Genomic DNA, 17,469 nt, shown 5'->3' with positions numbered 1-17,469 from the left:
CAGAGGGTTCTCATGTGTTCTCCTTTTTCCGATGTTGTCATTTAGGAACGTGTTGGGTAACTGAGAGCGTAAAATGTTGACGATTTGTCACCGAGTGTAAAATATTACGCTTAGGGAGTGAGAACGTGTTGGGTTTCTCAAATCTAAGGGGCGCCAACCAAAATTCCTCTTTAAGAAAGAAATGTTTAATAATCACATTCTGTTTCATAAGAACTGTGCTGCCTCGGCCAAATCTAAATACTATTGTGGTTTATTCTATTCTCGTGCATGTAACCCAAAGTTCCTTTGTTTAACAATATTCCTGCATCTCCACAATTTTTTCCTTCTCTAACCTAACCCTCTCTTGTATCCTTTGCAGCTCTGTATCCACCTGCAGCTTGAGATCTGTAGTCTTTGTTTACCATTTACTAATGTTCACGTTTCACTCTCCCCTCAGTATCAGATGTATCAGTAATGATTCAAGAGTCTAAATCATCTCCCCAGGGACCCTCTTCCCACTGTCCTAGTCTAAGCTTTTCTTGGTGGTGGACTTCCAGAGATGCAGACCCACCACACTGACACCGGTGAACATCCAGGGAGTGGACATTGAGATAGTGGACTCCTATAGGTACCTGGGTGTTCACCTGAATAATAAACTGGACTGGAGCCACAACACTGATGCTGTTTACAGGAAGGGTCAGAGCAGACTCCACCTGCTGAGGCGGCTGAGGTCATTTGGAGTCCAGGGAGCGCTTTTAAAGACCTTCTATGACTCTGTGGTGGCATCTGTCATTTTTTACAGTGTGGTGTGTTGGAGCAGCAGTTTATCAGCAGCTGAGAGGAAGAGGCTGGATAAACTCATCAGGAAGGCCAGCTCTGTTCTGGGATGCACCCTGGACCCAGTGCGGGTGGTGGGAGACAGAAGGACTCTGGCCAAAATAACATCTCTGATGGACAGAGTCTCCCACCCCATGCATGTAGATGTTGCTGCAGAGCTGCTTCAGTGACAGACTGCTGCATCCTCGATGCATGAAGGAGCGTTTCCGCTTGTGTGAAATTAAAGGATTTTTCTATTCTTACCTCACTGGTCCCTCTTATTACCACCATTATTGACTCTTTTCTCGGTACTGGGACTGCTCCTCCATTATTGAAAGTTCACTTCCTGTGTCTGCCGGTTTTCCTCAGATGACACTCAGCTGTATATTTCCTCCAAACCCAGTTTCAGCCTTCCACCCATCCCCCTCTGTGACTGCCTCATGGAGGTTAAATCATGGCTCTCCTCCTATTTTCTCAAACTCTGTAGTAATAAAACTAAAGTTTGTCAGCACAGCTTCCACTCTAACCATATCCCACAGGTTTTCCATTGATAGTGGCAGCTCCTCCAACCTGCCCTCTCCTCAGGTGTCGTTCCACTTTCTGCTTCAGAATAATGCTGTCATACGTATCCCTAACCTGGGCAATCCCTGCTTGTGTGAGTCACTCCACGTTGCCGTTCCCTCTCATTCTCATGGGTCTTCATCTGCCGTTCACCCGATTGTTCCCTCTGCCCGTCTCACCACTATGGGGAAGAGTCCCATCTGTTTAAACTGGCTCACCCTCTCTGACATTGACTCCAGTATTGTTGTCCAATGCTGGTTTTTACTACTTGTCTTTTATGCTTGGTATGGTTGGGTTTAGTAGGGCGCCAACAAATAAAATGTATTGAGATACTGAGATTATGACGTCTCGCTGTGACACTGCACAGATCTCTCCTCTTCATGGTTGTGTCTTTGAGCCATTTCAGTGGAAGAACAAACTGACCTCTGAGCTCTGAACGCTGAAAAACAAAACCATCCGTTTTCCCCTCTGTCCTTGACTAATGGCATGACTTAATGATTTGGCTCATTTCTAGGACTTGGACAGGAAACACTGTGACCTATAAACGAACATCTGACTGTGTTTTCACTAAAAGCTCATTAACCTCAGAAACGGCCCACATTAACCTGCAGCAATCAGGTCATATCTGATCCAGATGTTTACTTCTTCTCCGAGTGCAGAGAGTTAATGGATCGGTCAACTCGATAATGCACCGCCATCCATCGATCAGGCCAACATAAAGAGCCGCAGCCTGACCGAGCCGGCACGCAGAGCCAACTAAGAGAGCTCGAGCCCACATCCAACCGATCCGGTTAGCATTCAGCATCATCCGACGGAAATCCTGTTAACGCCACACAGACGTCCTGCCGGCATCCGGCTGCCATCGCAATGAGTCACATCCACTCGAGCAGGAAGTCAGCTCTGTGCCCTCTGGGTGGAAACTGCACTGAGCACCATCACCAGGTTAGGATGTCTAAACTGCTCCACCTGCCTGACCACGCCCCTACACAGAGTGCTCACGCCCAGTCTCACCTGTTTCCTACCGTGGATGTCCCGGACCACGCCCACTACATCATTGGCTCAGTCATCCTGTTGGTAGGGGTAACAGGCATGCTGGGAAATGCTCTGGTCATCTACGTGTTCTGTCGCAGTCGGACGCTGAGGTCGCCCAGCAACCTGCTAGTGGTTAACTTGGCGGCCGCCGACTTCCTGATGTCCTTGACACAGTCTCCAGTCTTCTTTGTGGCCAGCCTGCATCGCCGCTGGGTGTTTGGGGAGCTGGCCTGCGAGCTGTACGCCTTCTGCGGTGCTCTCTTTGGCATCACCTCCATGATAACGCTGACGGCAATTGCGGTGGACCGTTGCCTGGCTATCACGCGTCCTCTGGCGATGCTGGGTGGGGTGAGTCATCAGAGAGTGTTGGTGGTGGTGGCAGTTGTGTGGCTGTACTCTCTGGGCTGGAGTCTGCCGCCGTTCTTCGGGTGGAGCGCCTACGTCCCTGAAGGCCTGCAGACATCCTGCAGCTGGGACTACATGAGCTTTACAGCTGCTGTACGCACTTACACCCTCCTGCTGTTCTCCTTCGTCTTCTTCATCCCGCTCGCTGTCATTGCTGCGTGCTACTTTGCCATTTTCCGGGCAGTGCAGCAGGCGGGGCGGGAAATAGAGCAGCTGAACTGTGGCGAGGTCAACAAGGCATATGAGCGTCTGCGCAGCGAGTGGCGAATGGCTAAGGTGGCTCTGGGAGTAATCCTGCTCTTCATCGTTTCCTGGTCGCCATACTCTGTGGTTGCTCTCACCGCCACCGCTGGCTACGCACACCTGCTGACTCCATACATGAACTCGGTGCCAGCTGTCATCGCCAAGGCCTCTGCCATCCACAACCCCATTATCTATGCCATCACACACCCAAAGTACCGCGCTGCCATTGGTCACTATGTCCCTTTTCTTCGCAGCGTGCTACGGCTGCAGGAGAAGGACCTGCGCTCCTCTTTCAGCTCAAGCGCCACTTCGTCTCGCTGTACCACTTTTACCAGCTCGCCAAAAGGTCGACTTAATGCCGGCGTCAGGACCAATGGCCACCAGGCTCAGAACCGCCTATCCTCAGTGTCTGACAGCAAGTCGTGCTGGATGGAGAGCGATGCTGACGGCTCGAGCAGAAGATCAGAGAGGCAGGCGTTCTCAGAGGTCACCGCTAACCCCTTGGACTCCGTCACACCGAGGCAGCACGTGGGCCACACCGACGCCAGTTCATGTGACGGTGCCGTGCTCGAGGCCAAACTTCCTCTGTGATGCTGCTCTCGTGGTTCTGCTCTTACTGGTCAAAGGTTTTGATCAGATGGAGAGACGAAATGAGATCAGGGAGTGATGCAGGCCTTTGATGGTGATGACATCACTGTGTTACTCACGGTTACGCAGCTGATTGGAAACTTGAGCTTCATGTGAATATTGATTGATTTTCCTGTGATCGATTCGGTTTTCTGATTAATTTGTCAGTAAAGTTCAGTTCAAGCTAAATTTCTTCAGGTTTTTTTTTTTACCACAGAAACATGATGATGTGTGAGGCGTGATTGAAATTTGAAATCTGCAGCAGTGTTTGAGCATCAACATCTCCAAAACTTCTAAAGATCAAACCCTGAAATGTTAAAAAAGCCGGATTGTTGTTTTTTACCTTCAAATGAACCAGGATGTGTAATGCTCCAAATTATATGCAAAAATAAAAAATGAAAGCCGCCCTGTAAAGTCTCATTATTAAGCACACACTGGTAAAGAATCAACTAGTGACAATTTGTGGATGCTATATAAATTAATTTCACAGTACTGTAAAGCATGTAGAAACTCTTTAACATGGGATCTTGAGTCAGGACATTAAGAACATGCACCACTGGGTGCGATCTTTCGTAAACATAAAGTTTCATTTCATCTATATGCTGATGATTGCCAGCTTTATTTTCCTTTCAGTCGTTCTGATAGCTCCCAAATTAGACTCCTGCTTGATTGCCTTCGTGATGTTAAGTCATGGATGGCTCAAAGCTTTTTAAATTTTAATGAACGTAAAATGGAAGCAATTCTGTTCGGCCCGAATCGTTCCTCTGATATCCCTGATGTTGACCTTGCTGCTCTGACCCCTCACCTGAAGAGCTCGATTACCAATCTTGGGTTAAAAATCGACTCTGCACTTACTCTTGATGGCCACGTGAATGCGGTGGTGAAATCATCATTCTATCATCTCAGGCGTCTGTCGAAGGTTAAACCTTTTCTTTCAAGGCGTGACTTGGAGACTGTTATCCACGCTTTTATAACCTCACGCTTGGATTATTGCAACTCCCTTTTAATAGGGGTTGGACTGGGCACTCTGACACGCCTGCAACTAGTCCAGAATGCTGCGGCACGGTTTTTATCTGGTAGAAGGACATTTGAGCACATTACTCTGGTTCTGGCCTCCCTGCACTGGCTTCCAATTGAATTTAGGATTCATTTTAAAGTTCTTTTATTGGTTTTTAGAATCAGAATCAGAATCAGAATGGGGTTTATTGCCAGATGTTGAGGTTTACAACATTAGGAATTTGCTGCGGTGCTTCAGTGCAAACAATAAGAATTAAAGTGCTATGTAGAAAGAAAGATATGTGCATGAGATATACATGAGATATATACATGAGAATAAGAATTAAAGTGCTACGTAGAAAGATATATACATGAGTGCAGGTGGTGATCAGTGCCAGACATGAAATGATGCAGTGACACAGCGTAGGGTCATGTGTTAGTGGCGGGGACAGTCATGTGGTTATTGTTCATGTGTCCAACAGCAGAGGGGAAGAAACTGTTCTTGTGGCGAGAGGTTCTGGTGCGAATGGACCGGAGCCTCCTGCCTGAGGGGAGCAGGTCAAACAGACTGTGTCCAGGGTGAGAAGGGTCAGCTGAGATCCGGGCTGCACGCCGCAGTGTCCTGGAGGTGTACAGGTCCTGCAGAGATGGGAGTCTGCAGCCAATCACCTTTAAATCTTTAAATGGTCTGGCACCTGCGTATCTGTCTGATTTGCTGAAGCCCTATGTCCCCACTCGTTCGCTCTGGTCAGCTGAGCAGCTGTTGCTCTCAGTCCCCAAATCAGAGTTGAAACTGAGAGGAGACCGAGCGTTCTCTATCATGGGTCCTGAGCTAATCTTCCTCTTCACATTAGGCGATCGACATCAGTGATGGTGTTTAAATCCAGATTGAAAACGCATTTTTATTCACTGGCTTTTGATTCAGTGGTTGACTGACTTGTATTTTATTGTTTTCACTATGTTTATTATTTTATCGTATTTATTATTCTTATGGTATCTATTATGTTTCTGTTGTTCAGCACTTTGGTCGGCCTTGTGTATTTTTAAAGTGCTATATAAATAAACGATGATGGTGATGATGTTATTTTCATTTGACGTTCATGCTGCACCACAAAAACAAAAATATCAGCAGATGGTTGCATTCAAATCACTGTAGTCCAATCATCTTCTTGCCCACCTTCTTTGAGCCAATTAGCCTCCACTCTGTGTGGTTTAAATCTGTGTGACTGTCATTAGTGCAGCCCACCTGCTCCCCACCTCACAGACGCCTCAGAGCTCTGTTTGAGCCTAGATCTATCTATCTATCTATCTAGATAGATAGATAGATAGATAGATAGATCAGTAGAGCAGAAAACATTAAACCGCTTGTCCATTTTCTCCTCCTTTCTTCTTCATCACTTCCTTTTCTCCAAATCTCTTTCCTCTTCTGTCCTTCTTTCCTGTCTCCCTCTGGTGCAGTGGTGCCCCCTGCTGGTCTCCCCTGGCCTCCTGCAGCTTTAATGTCAGCTGTGCATTTGTTGTTGATGTGAAGCAGCTGTGAATAAAGTTTGAGTGGATTGAATGCAGCCTGCTAATCTGTAAGATTAGCAGTGTGTTCTGTGTTAGCAGATTAGTTCTGTGCTGTTAATCCAGTTTCAGCCATTATGGCGGACAGGAGGACCACAGTCCTGCTCTCAGGTACGTCCAAACTTTCTTCCTCTTTATCGTAGCTTCAGAGTGTGAGGAAAGGGCAGCTCGAGACTCGAGAACCTACAGATGGATTACAGTCAGATTACTGAGCTGTTAATCTGAAAACAGTCTGAATCTGTTTCTGGTTTCAGCTGAAATCAATTCAATTTTATTGATCTATATAGCTCCAAATCATAACAGCAGTCGCCTCAAGGTGCTTTATATTGTAAGGTAGACCCTACAATAACACATACAGTCCATTTTTAAGAATCAGCTTCCCCCTGAGCCGGCCCCAAATCATCTGATCACAGATTGATGTTTGTGAGATTAAACTTTAATCTGAAAGTTTTAATTGGAGGTATTGATACTCCACGTCTGATGGAGTCATGTGACTCAATGTATCAGGTGAACGAAGGCCTGAAGTATCAGAGCATGATCAGTGGGATCGGGGTCAAATGGCCTGGAGACTAAGTTAATGGACCTTTGTTTGTGTGTGTGTGTGTGTGTGTGTGTGGTCAGTGCTGCTGTTTGCGTCTGCGGCGGCGTTCGTGGAGGAGCTCGATGATTCGTGAGTTCAAACTGAATGTTGAATTTAACTGACTTTAGGTTGATGATCAGTAATCACTAATCAGGCTGATTGATCGTCTTTTCAGCTTCATGGAGACAAAAGGAGACGATGAAATCTGGCTCATCAAGGTACAGATGAGTTTACTCTGTGTAATGTGTGTACTTATTTTTATTTGTACTTATTAATAATAATACTAAACACTACGTGTCTGCAGCAGCAACACAGAATGCAGCAGCGTTAAAACACAACCGAACAAGAAGAACCAAGAACACGAAAAGCACTGCATGGTCTCGGCGGGGTGGGGGGTGATCAATGATCACTGATTAAGAGGTTGTACAGATTGGTAATTGTTTGCCCAGGGTAAAAAAAAATATGATTAGGATCAAGAACAAAGACTTAATCCAAGTTCAGTTCAAAGACAGTAGAAATCTGAGGCCACCTGAGCATACCTGCAGATTAAGTAACTGAGGGGAAACAGATGCAAGCTGAACAAGTCTGAGGATGGAGCCGAGCGGTACTCCACGTGATAAAGAACACGTCCGCACTGACTCTGTTTGATAAAAGCACAAAAAACACAGGTGACGTTCCACCTGCATCACAGTCGGGTCCAATCAGAGCAGAGCGATTACCTGATCCTACAGTCGGGTCCAATCAGAGCAGAGCGATTTTGCTTTGAAAGCAGAGAGAAATCTGATATTGGACGTTAGTAACATCCTCTGAGACTGTATTGCGGTTCATTTCAGAGTACTTGTCATGCAATTGTGTATCTTCTGAGTACTTCTTGAGTGTTTCTGAGTGTCGTCTGCCCCTGTCGTGTCTCGCTGCAGTTTTACGCCCCCTGGTGTACGTTCTGTAAACAACTGGATCCGGTTTGGCATCAGATTGGATCAGAATATAGGAGTCTCGGCTCTCCGGTCCACGTCGGCAAATCAGATGCAACTGCCAACACCGGTCAGTCACTGTAAAAATTAAAGCACTGATTTACCAGCAAATTGTTGTCTGTGACTGTCAAAATAAAAGCCCAGAGGTCAGATGTGTTCTCTCTGTCTGAAGGTTTGGCCAAAGAGTTTCGCGTCAGAACGTATCCAGCCATCCTTATGTAAGTCCTCACTGTGACGTCACACACACATCAGATCCACTGACTGAAACCGCAGCTCCAAACACCACAAGGTGTTTCATTTTACACCATCAGATGCACCTCAGTCAGGTGGTATAACAGGCAGAGATACACCATGGTCAGGTGTGACAGGTGTGACAGTGATGCAGGCATGCTGCAGATCTTTAACCAGCTGTTTCCTGTTTCCAGGTTAAAGAAGAATATAAAATATAATTATTCAGGCGTGAGAACCAAAGATGGAATAATGGACTTTGCTAATCGGATTGCTGGGTGAGTTTAGACAGCCGACACAAAATAAGGGAAAATGATGTTTAACATGACGGTGATGTCACAATGATATCACATTGGGAATCTGTCTTATTGCTCAGGCCGCTGGTTCGATCACTTAGTAGTGTGCAGCTCTTCCAGCACGCCATGAGCCGCCATGATGTCATGTTTGTTTATGTAGGAGCCACGTCACCGCTAAAGGTACACACACACACACACACACACACACACACACACACACACACACACAACTGACCTGTGGTGTGTTTCAGGGAAACTACACGTCAGTCGCTGAGCAGCTGATTATCCACACTTACTTCTTCTCAACCAGCAGAGACGTCCTACCGAAGGTCAGAAAACTCTTTCGTCTGTTGGTCAAACGTGTCCATCACCTGATCGAGCTGACCTTATCCACATGCTGAGACAAAACTTTTTAAAACACTTTAAAAATCCCCCCTATGTCCACAAGGTTTCAAAATGTGGTGGACATCCAGCAGCAGGTGTAATATTTTCCTGGAACGTCAGTGTGTTCCTTTAAAAAGACACGTTTATACTCATCATTCCCACCCTGGAGGAACATGTCTGCGTCCAAGTCTGTAGATAATCTGAGTCTGTAGATAATACGGAGCCCCGCAAGGGACATGGGAGAAAAAAAAATTACAATGAACTTTTGCGAGAGCTCTCAAAACTAACTCTAATAATCTGTGTCCGTAGATAATCTGTGTCCGTAGATAATCTGAGTCCGTAGATAATCTGTGTCCGTAGATAATCTGTGTCCGTAGATAATCTGTGTCCGTAGATAATCTGTGTCCGTAGATAATCTGTGTCCGTGGATAATCTGTGTCCGTGGATAATCTGTGGATAATCTGCGTCTGTGGATAATCTGCGTCTGTAGATAATCTGCGTCTGTAGATAATCTGCGTCTGTGGATAATCTGCGTCTGTAGATAATCTGCGTCTGTAGATAATCTGTGTCTTTATCTGTAGATAATCTGCGTCTGTAGATAATCTGCGTCTGTAGATAATCTGTGGATAATCTGCGTCTGTAGATAATCTGCGTCTGTAGATAATCTGCGTCTGTAGATAATCTGCGTCTGTGGATAATCTGCGTCTGTAGATAATCTGCGTCTGTAGATAATCTGCGTCTGTAGATAATCTGTGTCTTTATCTGTAGATAATCTGCGTCTGTAGATAATCTGCGTCTGTAGATAATCTGTGGATAATCTGCGTCTGTAGATAATCTGCGTCCGTAGATAATCTGTGTCCGTAGATAATCTGTGTCTGTAGATAATCTGTGTCTGTAGATAATCTGTGTCTTTATCTGTAGATAATCTGCGTCCGAGTCTGTAGATAATCTGTCTTTATTTCAGGCGGTGTCTCTGTCCACTCTGCCTGCTGTGGTGGTATTTAAAGATGGGACTTACTTCACCTACAGCGGTGAGTTAATTTTGATGAACGGGCCAACAGAACTCTTTCTCGTGGAATATTAAATAACAGCAAAAAAGCTACAGCTCTGCACAAATGTCTTCAGCCACCAAAACTTGTTTTTACAAAAAAAATTGAAAATCGTGTTGTACAGCTACAACACAGTAACTTCACACAATAAAGTCAAAGGAGCTTGCAAAGAAAAGCGTCTGGACTTCTTTAAGTTGCTTGAAGACGTTTCACCTCTCATCCGAGAATTTTCTTCAGTTCTAAGGTCAAATGGTGGAGAGTCCCAGATTTAAACCCAGTGGGAGTTTCCCCCCAAAGAGGGACAAAAGGACCCCCTGATGATCCTCTACCTGATCACATGAGCCGGGGTGTGGGTCACAATCAGCCAGGGTGAGAGGTGAAACGTCTTCAAGCAACTCAAAGAAGTCCAGACGCTTTTCTTTCCAAGCTCCTTAGACTACGATGACCTGGATGACTGAGAACCTTCACAGACATACTTCACACATTTAAAACATACATGGTCCTGCACACACTTTAGCTCTGAACTGTAAATATTAACTATAAAAACAATGCAATTTTAAAATGAAGACAGCAAAGGGAAACAAGAATTGTTTAGTCAGTCCTGCCTGCTGAGTTCTGGACCAGATAGATAAAATAACACCAATATTTAATATTGTTGATGAGGGAACCGATATAACCTCCTCAGAGAAGCTATCAGGACCACAAACAAGAAGCTCAGTTTACCAGGACTGAGAACGAAGAAGTCTGAAGATCCATTAAAGTGTTCACTCAGGTTTAACAGAAATACAGCTGAGCATCACCAGCGTAGCAGAGCTGTGTCAGTGCTGAATCTCACTGTGCACCCAGCTGAAGGACACTGACTGATAGTAGGGAGAATCTGTAGGAGGAGTAATGTCAGCAGGAAGAAGTGCAGGTGTGTGACAATGAGATCCATCATGGAAGTCAGGTTAAACTAGGCTAAAAGGATCCAGGCTTGAACTTTGAACTGATCACAGTCATTGGAAGTTGTGGCAGTAAAAGCAGACTGAGGAATCCTTTGAAATAAGATGTCTCACATCTTGTGTGGTTGATGTGGTTAGTAACTCCGTCATGTGCACATGGAGCTTTGTGGTTTGTATCTGCTGTCAGCTCTTCTGAGAAAACGCTTCTGTTACAAATCAGACTGACATGGGGAATTCATGCATTTGCTGTGTGCATTTCACCTGACTTAAACAAGCTGCTTACTGTCTTTCAGAGGAACGTGACGGGGACCTGAAGTTGTGGATTAACAGAGAACGATTCCCAAACTTCTCCCAGATCGACAGCTACACTCTGTATGCCATGGGAGAGACAGGTACCACAGAACACCTGAGTGCACTGTGATGTCATCAGGTACCTTCAGCCAAAGCACTGAACAACTTTGACTTTGGAAACAGACCCATCTGTTCATGGAGTTTCCTGTCAGGGAGACGTTCACCTGAACAATAATGAAACTGGAAGCAGGCGGGTCTGTTTGGGACAAAGCACTGAAATGCCTGGATTTCACTCACTGGTTGCTGATTGGCTCAGGTGCAGTGACTCCGCCTCTGTCCTGCAGGTAAGCTGGTGCTGTTGGCGTTGGTGGAGGAGAAGCACCTGTGTGAAGAAAGTCTCAGGTAACCCCATCTGCTCTCTCTCTGTTCCCTCTGTGCAATATTCTGGTGGTTGTGCAGTTACTGTCCCATCCTTAGTGACCATAGCCCCTCCACCCTTATTTATTTATGATTTTATATTATTGTCCTTGTACACACCCCCTCAATGTTTCTGTAACTCATATACCATGAATATAGTGTACTTATATTACTTATATTGTTTTTTTCCTTTGTATGTTGTTTTCTTTACTTTTGCATCTTTGTGGTCTTGCATTCGAATTGTGCTGTGCAAGCAACTGCACAATGATAATAAAAAGTATCTAAGTACTCATCTTCAGGGTAAAATTTACCTGCAACTGTGCTCTGAAGCACTTCCTGTCACCTGTTCAGGTATAAGAGTCTGTTGGAAAGTGTGGCTGCAGAGCACAGAGAGATCTACAGCAGGTCAGACTTTTATTCTGAAAAGTACAGGAAACAGGGCGCGAACTCCGATCTCATTCCCTCTCTACCTTTCTCCGCCCACTCTTGTCTGACCCCGCCCCTTCAGGGAGATGTACTTCGGCTTCATGGCCGGCTCTGATTACATCAGCGGCCTGGTGATGGGGTGAGTTTTCACCTCTGACATCAGCTTCACTCCTCTGATTGGACGCCTCTGACTTGTCATTGTTTTCAACAGTGAGATCATTGTGCCCACATTCATCGTGGTGAATCTGTCCAATGATGGCTACTTCCTGCCCCCTGGCACTGTGCAAACGGAGCAGAACCTGCTGGACTTCCTGGACGGCGTGCTGAACGGCAGCATGCAGGTGAGTCAGGTGAGGCTCACCTCCAGACAGGAAGCAGCTGCTGGATTCTGAACATCTGTCTGCTCTTTGCCTTAGGGTCACGGAGGAAACGGCGCCCTTCAACGAGTCCGACGCCTCGTTTATGATACCAGAGTCACGCTGGCAGTAAGTCACATCATCATCATCATCATCATCCTGCTTCCTGTTTAATCAGTCTGACTGTATGTTTCTCGTACACAGCCCGTCTTCAGCCACGCGCCGCTGCTCGGCTGCTTTCTGGTCGCCTTTCCACTTACCATCGGCGCCTGCTTCTGCTACCTGTGCTTTAAGGCCCGCCCCACTGTGGTCGATGAAGATGGCACGCCACTGTTAGCGCCTCCGCTGGGAGGCCACAAAAAAAGCAAGAAGAAGTCAGACTGATGGCAAGGACTACCGAGAGGACCTGAGACCAATCCAGAATCACGGCCTAGCCGAGGACGTTTTCCTCTGATCTGTGACAACTCGGCCTGAATCCCACAGTCATCGATGGAAAAAGTTCTGTTAGAACAGCTGCAATAAAACAAAAGCAAAGAAAATGTGTTCTATGAAACTTTGTTTCATTCAGAGTGCAAACACAAACCAGCCTGTGTCCCGCTACAACACAGGTACGCACAGGAAGTACTCGGTGTTACAGGTTGGCGGTAAGATGGTGGGCACGTGTGTGTTTGTCGCCTCACCTTTACTCGCCCCGAATGTTGTTTTCTTTTGTTGAACACATCCCCAGAACCAGAAGTCTGACATGCCGACCGAGAAAAGAAGACAAACCTGGTATAGCCTCTTCCACATGTGAACACGACTACACGGAGGTTGCAGGCAGCAGTAGCATCCAGTCCACAGCTCCTGCCTTGAAGCTTAAGAGCCATGACAAAGATCCGACTCTGCTCTTGTTGAGGCTATACAAAAGTTAACTACTAAGGTAGACCGTTTTGATGAACAGCTGAGAGGAACTCGGTTATCGCTAAGCTTTTTGAAATGAATGCTGCCGCAAAAGTAAAATTCAAGCACAGGAGAAAGAAGTATCCGGACTTATCAAGTAAAATGATTTGATGCTGAGGTCGGTTTTATCAGACTGCAGAACTCGAGAACACCAAACTGAGGTTTGTAGCATAAACCTATTCGCTGGAATGTTCAAGACTATTCAACTACACAGCAAAAAGCATTGAACACCGAGCAGGCGAAGTTTCGAGTTTCTCGTGCACGGGAGAGAACCGGACAAACGCCGTTCCTTCGCTTGACCCCAGTCGCTCTCGTCCGCTCCCTCGTAACACTGCTCTTTATTGAGGTCACATGAATATGCATAGGTTCATTAACATATGACGTCTACACACACACAAAGAGTACCGTGTGTGTGTGTGTGTGTGTGTGTGTGTGTGTGTGTGTGTGTGTGTGTGTGGTCAGAGTGTGACCCCATAAAGACTTCCCTAAACCTGCTGCTCATCTAAACAAAGGCACTTAGACTTAAACAGATATACGTGTGTTTGCTATACCATATATCAGAAGAGAAGATACGACCTTGCTCATGATCCAGAGGGGTGCGTGATCTATGCCAGAACACTCTGGAGAGGAGTGAACGCACCCCCCTCTTCATGCTACACAGTTGTTACAGACCTCCTAGGATGAGACAAACAATTATATACTTCTAAGCATATACAAATATATATTTCTAGGCATAAATGACAATCCAGCAATACAAATCTGACACAAACATTTCACTCTTCTGATCAGCCAAACGCTTCTCTACAGATAACTGCATGATGTTAAAGTTATTCCATGTCACTACGCTTCCTGTAAACTGTAATAACTTGTGTTTATTTAGCTTCATATCTAAGACAGAGACAGACTCCACCCTGGGCTGGGAAACCTTGAGCTCAGGGCCCTGTTTCAGGAAGCCGGTTTAGTGGAAAAACTGAGTAAGTATACCCTGAGTTAACGAAAACTCTGGGTTTTCGGTTTCACAAAGCGAGTTCAGCTGCAGCCTGAGTGAGTCACTATGACGACACACTCCGTGAAGCTAACCTGCCCCCTAGCAGGTTTACTACAACTAACCCTGACTGTCTCCGCCCCTTTGTCGGAAACCTGACAGTAGGAAGTGTCGGACATGGCGTGCCACTTCCTTGAAGAGCCAGTAGATCGTGAAGCCCAAATTCTCCGCAGAGCTCTCCGCCGGGAGAGAGTGATCAGAGCGCGTTTGGACATTTTATCATTTCCTGATGATTTTCTGTGCGAACGTTACCGTTTCTCAGCACAATCTATAAGTTATTTGGATAACATCCTCAGGCCATATATTACGCATGTGACACATCGCGGACATGCTCTCAGTTCATTGCATATTATTTGTATTGCACTTCGGTTTCTTGCAAACGGGAGCTTTCTGTATAATATTGGTGACGCTGAGCACGTTTCCAAGGCTACCGTCTGTCGGGCAGTCAGGAATGTTACAGTTGCACTGAAACGTCTCCTGTACACGTCTGTGGTGTTCCCCGGTCACAGACCCACAAGATTTATCAAAGAGGGATGCCACAAAATTGCAGGTATCAGGATGAACAAAACTTAATTTATGATGTGGTGATACTTGGACTACTACTTAAATTGCACATTTATTTTCAGGGTTCCCAGGCGTGATTGGCTGTACAGATGGCACTCACATTCCAATCATTGCTCCTTCAGTAAATGAAGGAGACTATGTGAACAGGAAGTCTTTCCACAGCATTAATGTGCAGGTACATAGTTCCCTGTAGCATGTCAAACTAACAAATTATTTCATTATAGTAATGGATGCTAATTTGTGTTCTCTGCACTGTGAAGATCATATGTGATGCTGCCAACATTATCACAAATGTGGAAGCCAAGTGGCCAGGCTCTGTCCATGACTCACAAATATTCCGTGAATGTACACTGAGCACAAAATTTGGACATGGTGAGTTGAGAATACTTTAAAATATATAAAGACCAATTGCTTCAGGGACATTTGAACTGAAGTGTACCCTTCTGTCTTAGGAGAGTTCACTGGCTACTTGCTTGGTGATAGGGGGTATCCATGTTTACCCTATTTGCTTACCCCTTACCCTGACCCTGAACCGGGCCCACAGCAGCGATATAATCTGGCTAATTGCAGGACAAGAGCCAGAATTGAAATGACTATCGGAATGCTTAAGGCCCGGTTCCAGTGCCTGCAAAGACTCAGGGTCACCCCAGAAAGGGCATGTGACATTATTGTGGCATGTGTGATTCTTCACAACATTGCCACAATTAGAGGAGAACACTGTCCTTCTGAACCAAACATCAGCAGTGATCCAAACCATGAACATCCTGACCCTCCCACGGACATACAAGATGGAAGAGCAGTCAGAGACACCATATGTCACAATCATTTCCTTTGACCCATCACCTCAACATGTTGAAAGAAGAATAAACAGATTTTTTGTTCAACTGGCTTTATTGGTCACCTGTATTTCCTGTACACAAAGTATTAAAAGATGTAAACCTCATAAAGTGTCTCTGTTGCTTCCTCCTCTGTAACAGCTGTCAATGTTTCTTCATTATTTTCCTGTAGTAAAGAAATAGACAACATTGCTGTTCTACTGTAAACTCATAATCTGTGGAGTATTACTCACAACTGCATGTTGGTCTGGCTCAACAGGAGGCTGCACCAGATGCAGTACACCATCACCATCAACTGATAGAATATGAGGTTTATACAGGTCACTTATAACTTACAAGGGACCAAATGGCAATTAACAAACATACCAAGCACCTTACACTTCATTGTCATTATGCTCTCAAAGACAACCAAGGCTGAGGGAAGGCAAAATCAGTAGGAAAATAACTTCACTACAAAATAATCCATTATGGTAAAGAGTTTATCAAATGAATGTGTCGCACTGCAAAGGTGACTGTGAAGAAAGGATGTATGCACATCATGTATTATTTTGAATTTACCCCTTATGTAGGCACTTGTGTCTTGCGGGGTTATTGCCTCAGAGGATGTCCCCGCAGAGATGCCTTCGGCCACAGGGCGCCCACTGTTTTGGCTGAGGGCCAACTGCTCAGCCTCTGTGAGTGGTGGTGGTGGAGGACCCCCACCTGTTTTTCGGGCCTCCGCTTTTTTCTGTTGGCTATAACGGGCCACATTTGAGCATACAGAGTAAGCAAATATGTACTTGTAATGTGCTCAGATAATTTCAATAAGTGCTTACAGAAAGAAAATTAATGTAGCCTCTAACTGCAATTGATTTACATCGGACAAACAGACCAAGCACTATGGCTCATAATACAATTACACCTTACCTGTTTGGACTATATTTTTATATTTCATTTTTACTTGCTGCCAGGCACGTTTGGGGCCTGTTGGGTTGCACCTGCGCTCACATCACATCACAAAATAAAATGTATAAAATAACAAATAAAATAACATATGATAAAATAACGTGTTAAATGGGTGGAAATCCCTCGATCAATGTTTAAATTAACACTCACGCATTGACTCTGTCGGCTATGTTTTGCCATGCATGCTCCCTTTCTTTTGCAGCTGTGGCTGTGTTACTTTTTTCCGCGGAATTTGCATGTTATCGGCATATGCTGCCATCAGAATTTCGGCCTCAAGCGCTGTGAAATACATTGACCGCGCCTTCTTTCCCTCCGTCTCCATGGTGACTCGCTTAATCTGTGCTCCGCTTATCAGGGCTTTATGTATCCTCGTCCGCGCGCTTCACTTGGGGTTAAAGCAACTCCGCGTTGACTGAACTAATTGTTATCAGCCTTTCTGAAACGGAATATTCCGAGTTGGACAGTTCGGGGTTACTCAACCGTGAGTATCGTTTTTCACTCTGAGTTTTCCAAACCGGCTTCCTGAAACAGGGCCCAGGTGTTAGATCCTCGGTGCTGCAGGTAAAAACATGAAGGAAACATGAGGCTGCCATGTTATATCAGGACGCCCCCTGTATGCAGAGGTGGGTAGTAACGAGTTACATTTACTCCGTTACATTTACTTGAGTAAGTTTTTGAAAAAAATGTACTTTTAAAGTACCTTTTGTGCACGATACTTTTTACTTTTACTTGAGTACATTTATGAAGAAGAAACGGTACTTTTACTCTGCTACATTTGCAAAATTCAACTCGTTACTTTTTTAAAAAAATAATTAGTTTAACACATGCGGCCAGTGACATTTCTGGTAACTTTTTTACCAATCAGATGTGGCCATGCAGTCACATGACCAGTTTGAAACTGTGGCGGGCAGAGCGGCCCGAGCGTTTCAACGTAGCGGACACTAGTGATGGGATTTCCGGCTCTTTTTAGAGAACC

At 45.3% G+C, this 17,469-nt stretch overlaps 2 protein-coding genes across 2 annotated transcripts; both read left to right on the top strand.

Moving 5' to 3' along the window:
* The first annotated feature begins 2,223 nt into the window (after window positions 1-2,223).
* On the top strand, window positions 2,224-3,627 carry opn4.1 (opsin 4.1). The gene has a single exon (XM_085378911.1). It carries the CDS (start codon window positions 2,224-2,226, stop codon window positions 3,625-3,627), a length of 1,404 nt encoding a protein of 467 aa, XP_085235037.1.
* A 2,675-nt stretch (window positions 3,628-6,302) lies between these two features.
* On the top strand, window positions 6,303-12,548 carry LOC146612684 (protein disulfide-isomerase tmx3a-like). Its single transcript, XM_085378912.1, has 16 exons — window positions 6,303-6,336; window positions 6,847-6,895; window positions 6,981-7,023; window positions 7,723-7,846; window positions 7,949-7,994; window positions 8,202-8,282; window positions 8,381-8,480; window positions 8,552-8,629; window positions 9,649-9,715; window positions 10,968-11,066; window positions 11,310-11,367; window positions 11,734-11,787; window positions 11,891-11,947; window positions 12,020-12,149; window positions 12,225-12,293; window positions 12,369-12,548. The coding sequence occupies exons 1-16, from the start codon at window positions 6,303-6,305 to the stop codon at window positions 12,546-12,548; spliced, it is 1,269 nt and encodes a 422-aa protein (XP_085235038.1).
* Window positions 12,549-17,469: the final 4,921 nt, after the last annotated feature.

This window comes from Diplotaxodon limnothrissa, linkage group LG18, assembly GCF_057381915.1.
Source record: "Diplotaxodon limnothrissa isolate DT_005_m linkage group LG18, D_limnothrissa_male_GT1.1, whole genome shotgun sequence".
Lineage (NCBI taxonomy): Eukaryota > Metazoa > Chordata > Actinopteri > Cichliformes > Cichlidae > Diplotaxodon > Diplotaxodon limnothrissa.
This window is presented reverse-complemented; position numbering and strand designations above follow the sequence as displayed.

What these genes read in the sequence shown, in the direction of transcription:
- LOC146612684 (XM_085378912.1), top strand. Translation starts at nt 6,303, where the DNA reads ATGGCGGACAGGAGGACCACAGTCCTGCTCTCAG. An exon ending in ACGTATCCAGCCATCCTTAT is followed by an intron (nt 7,995 to 8,201) that starts GTAAGTCCTCAC and finishes TCCTGTTTCCAG; the next exon opens with GTTAAAGAAGAATATAAAAT. An exon ending in GACTTACTTCACCTACAGCG is followed by an intron (nt 9,716 to 10,967) that starts GTGAGTTAATTT and finishes ACTGTCTTTCAG; the next exon opens with AGGAACGTGACGGGGACCTG.
- opn4.1 (XM_085378911.1), top strand. Translation starts at nt 2,224, where the DNA reads ATGAGTCACATCCACTCGAGCAGGAAGTCAGCTCTGTGCCCTCTGGGT.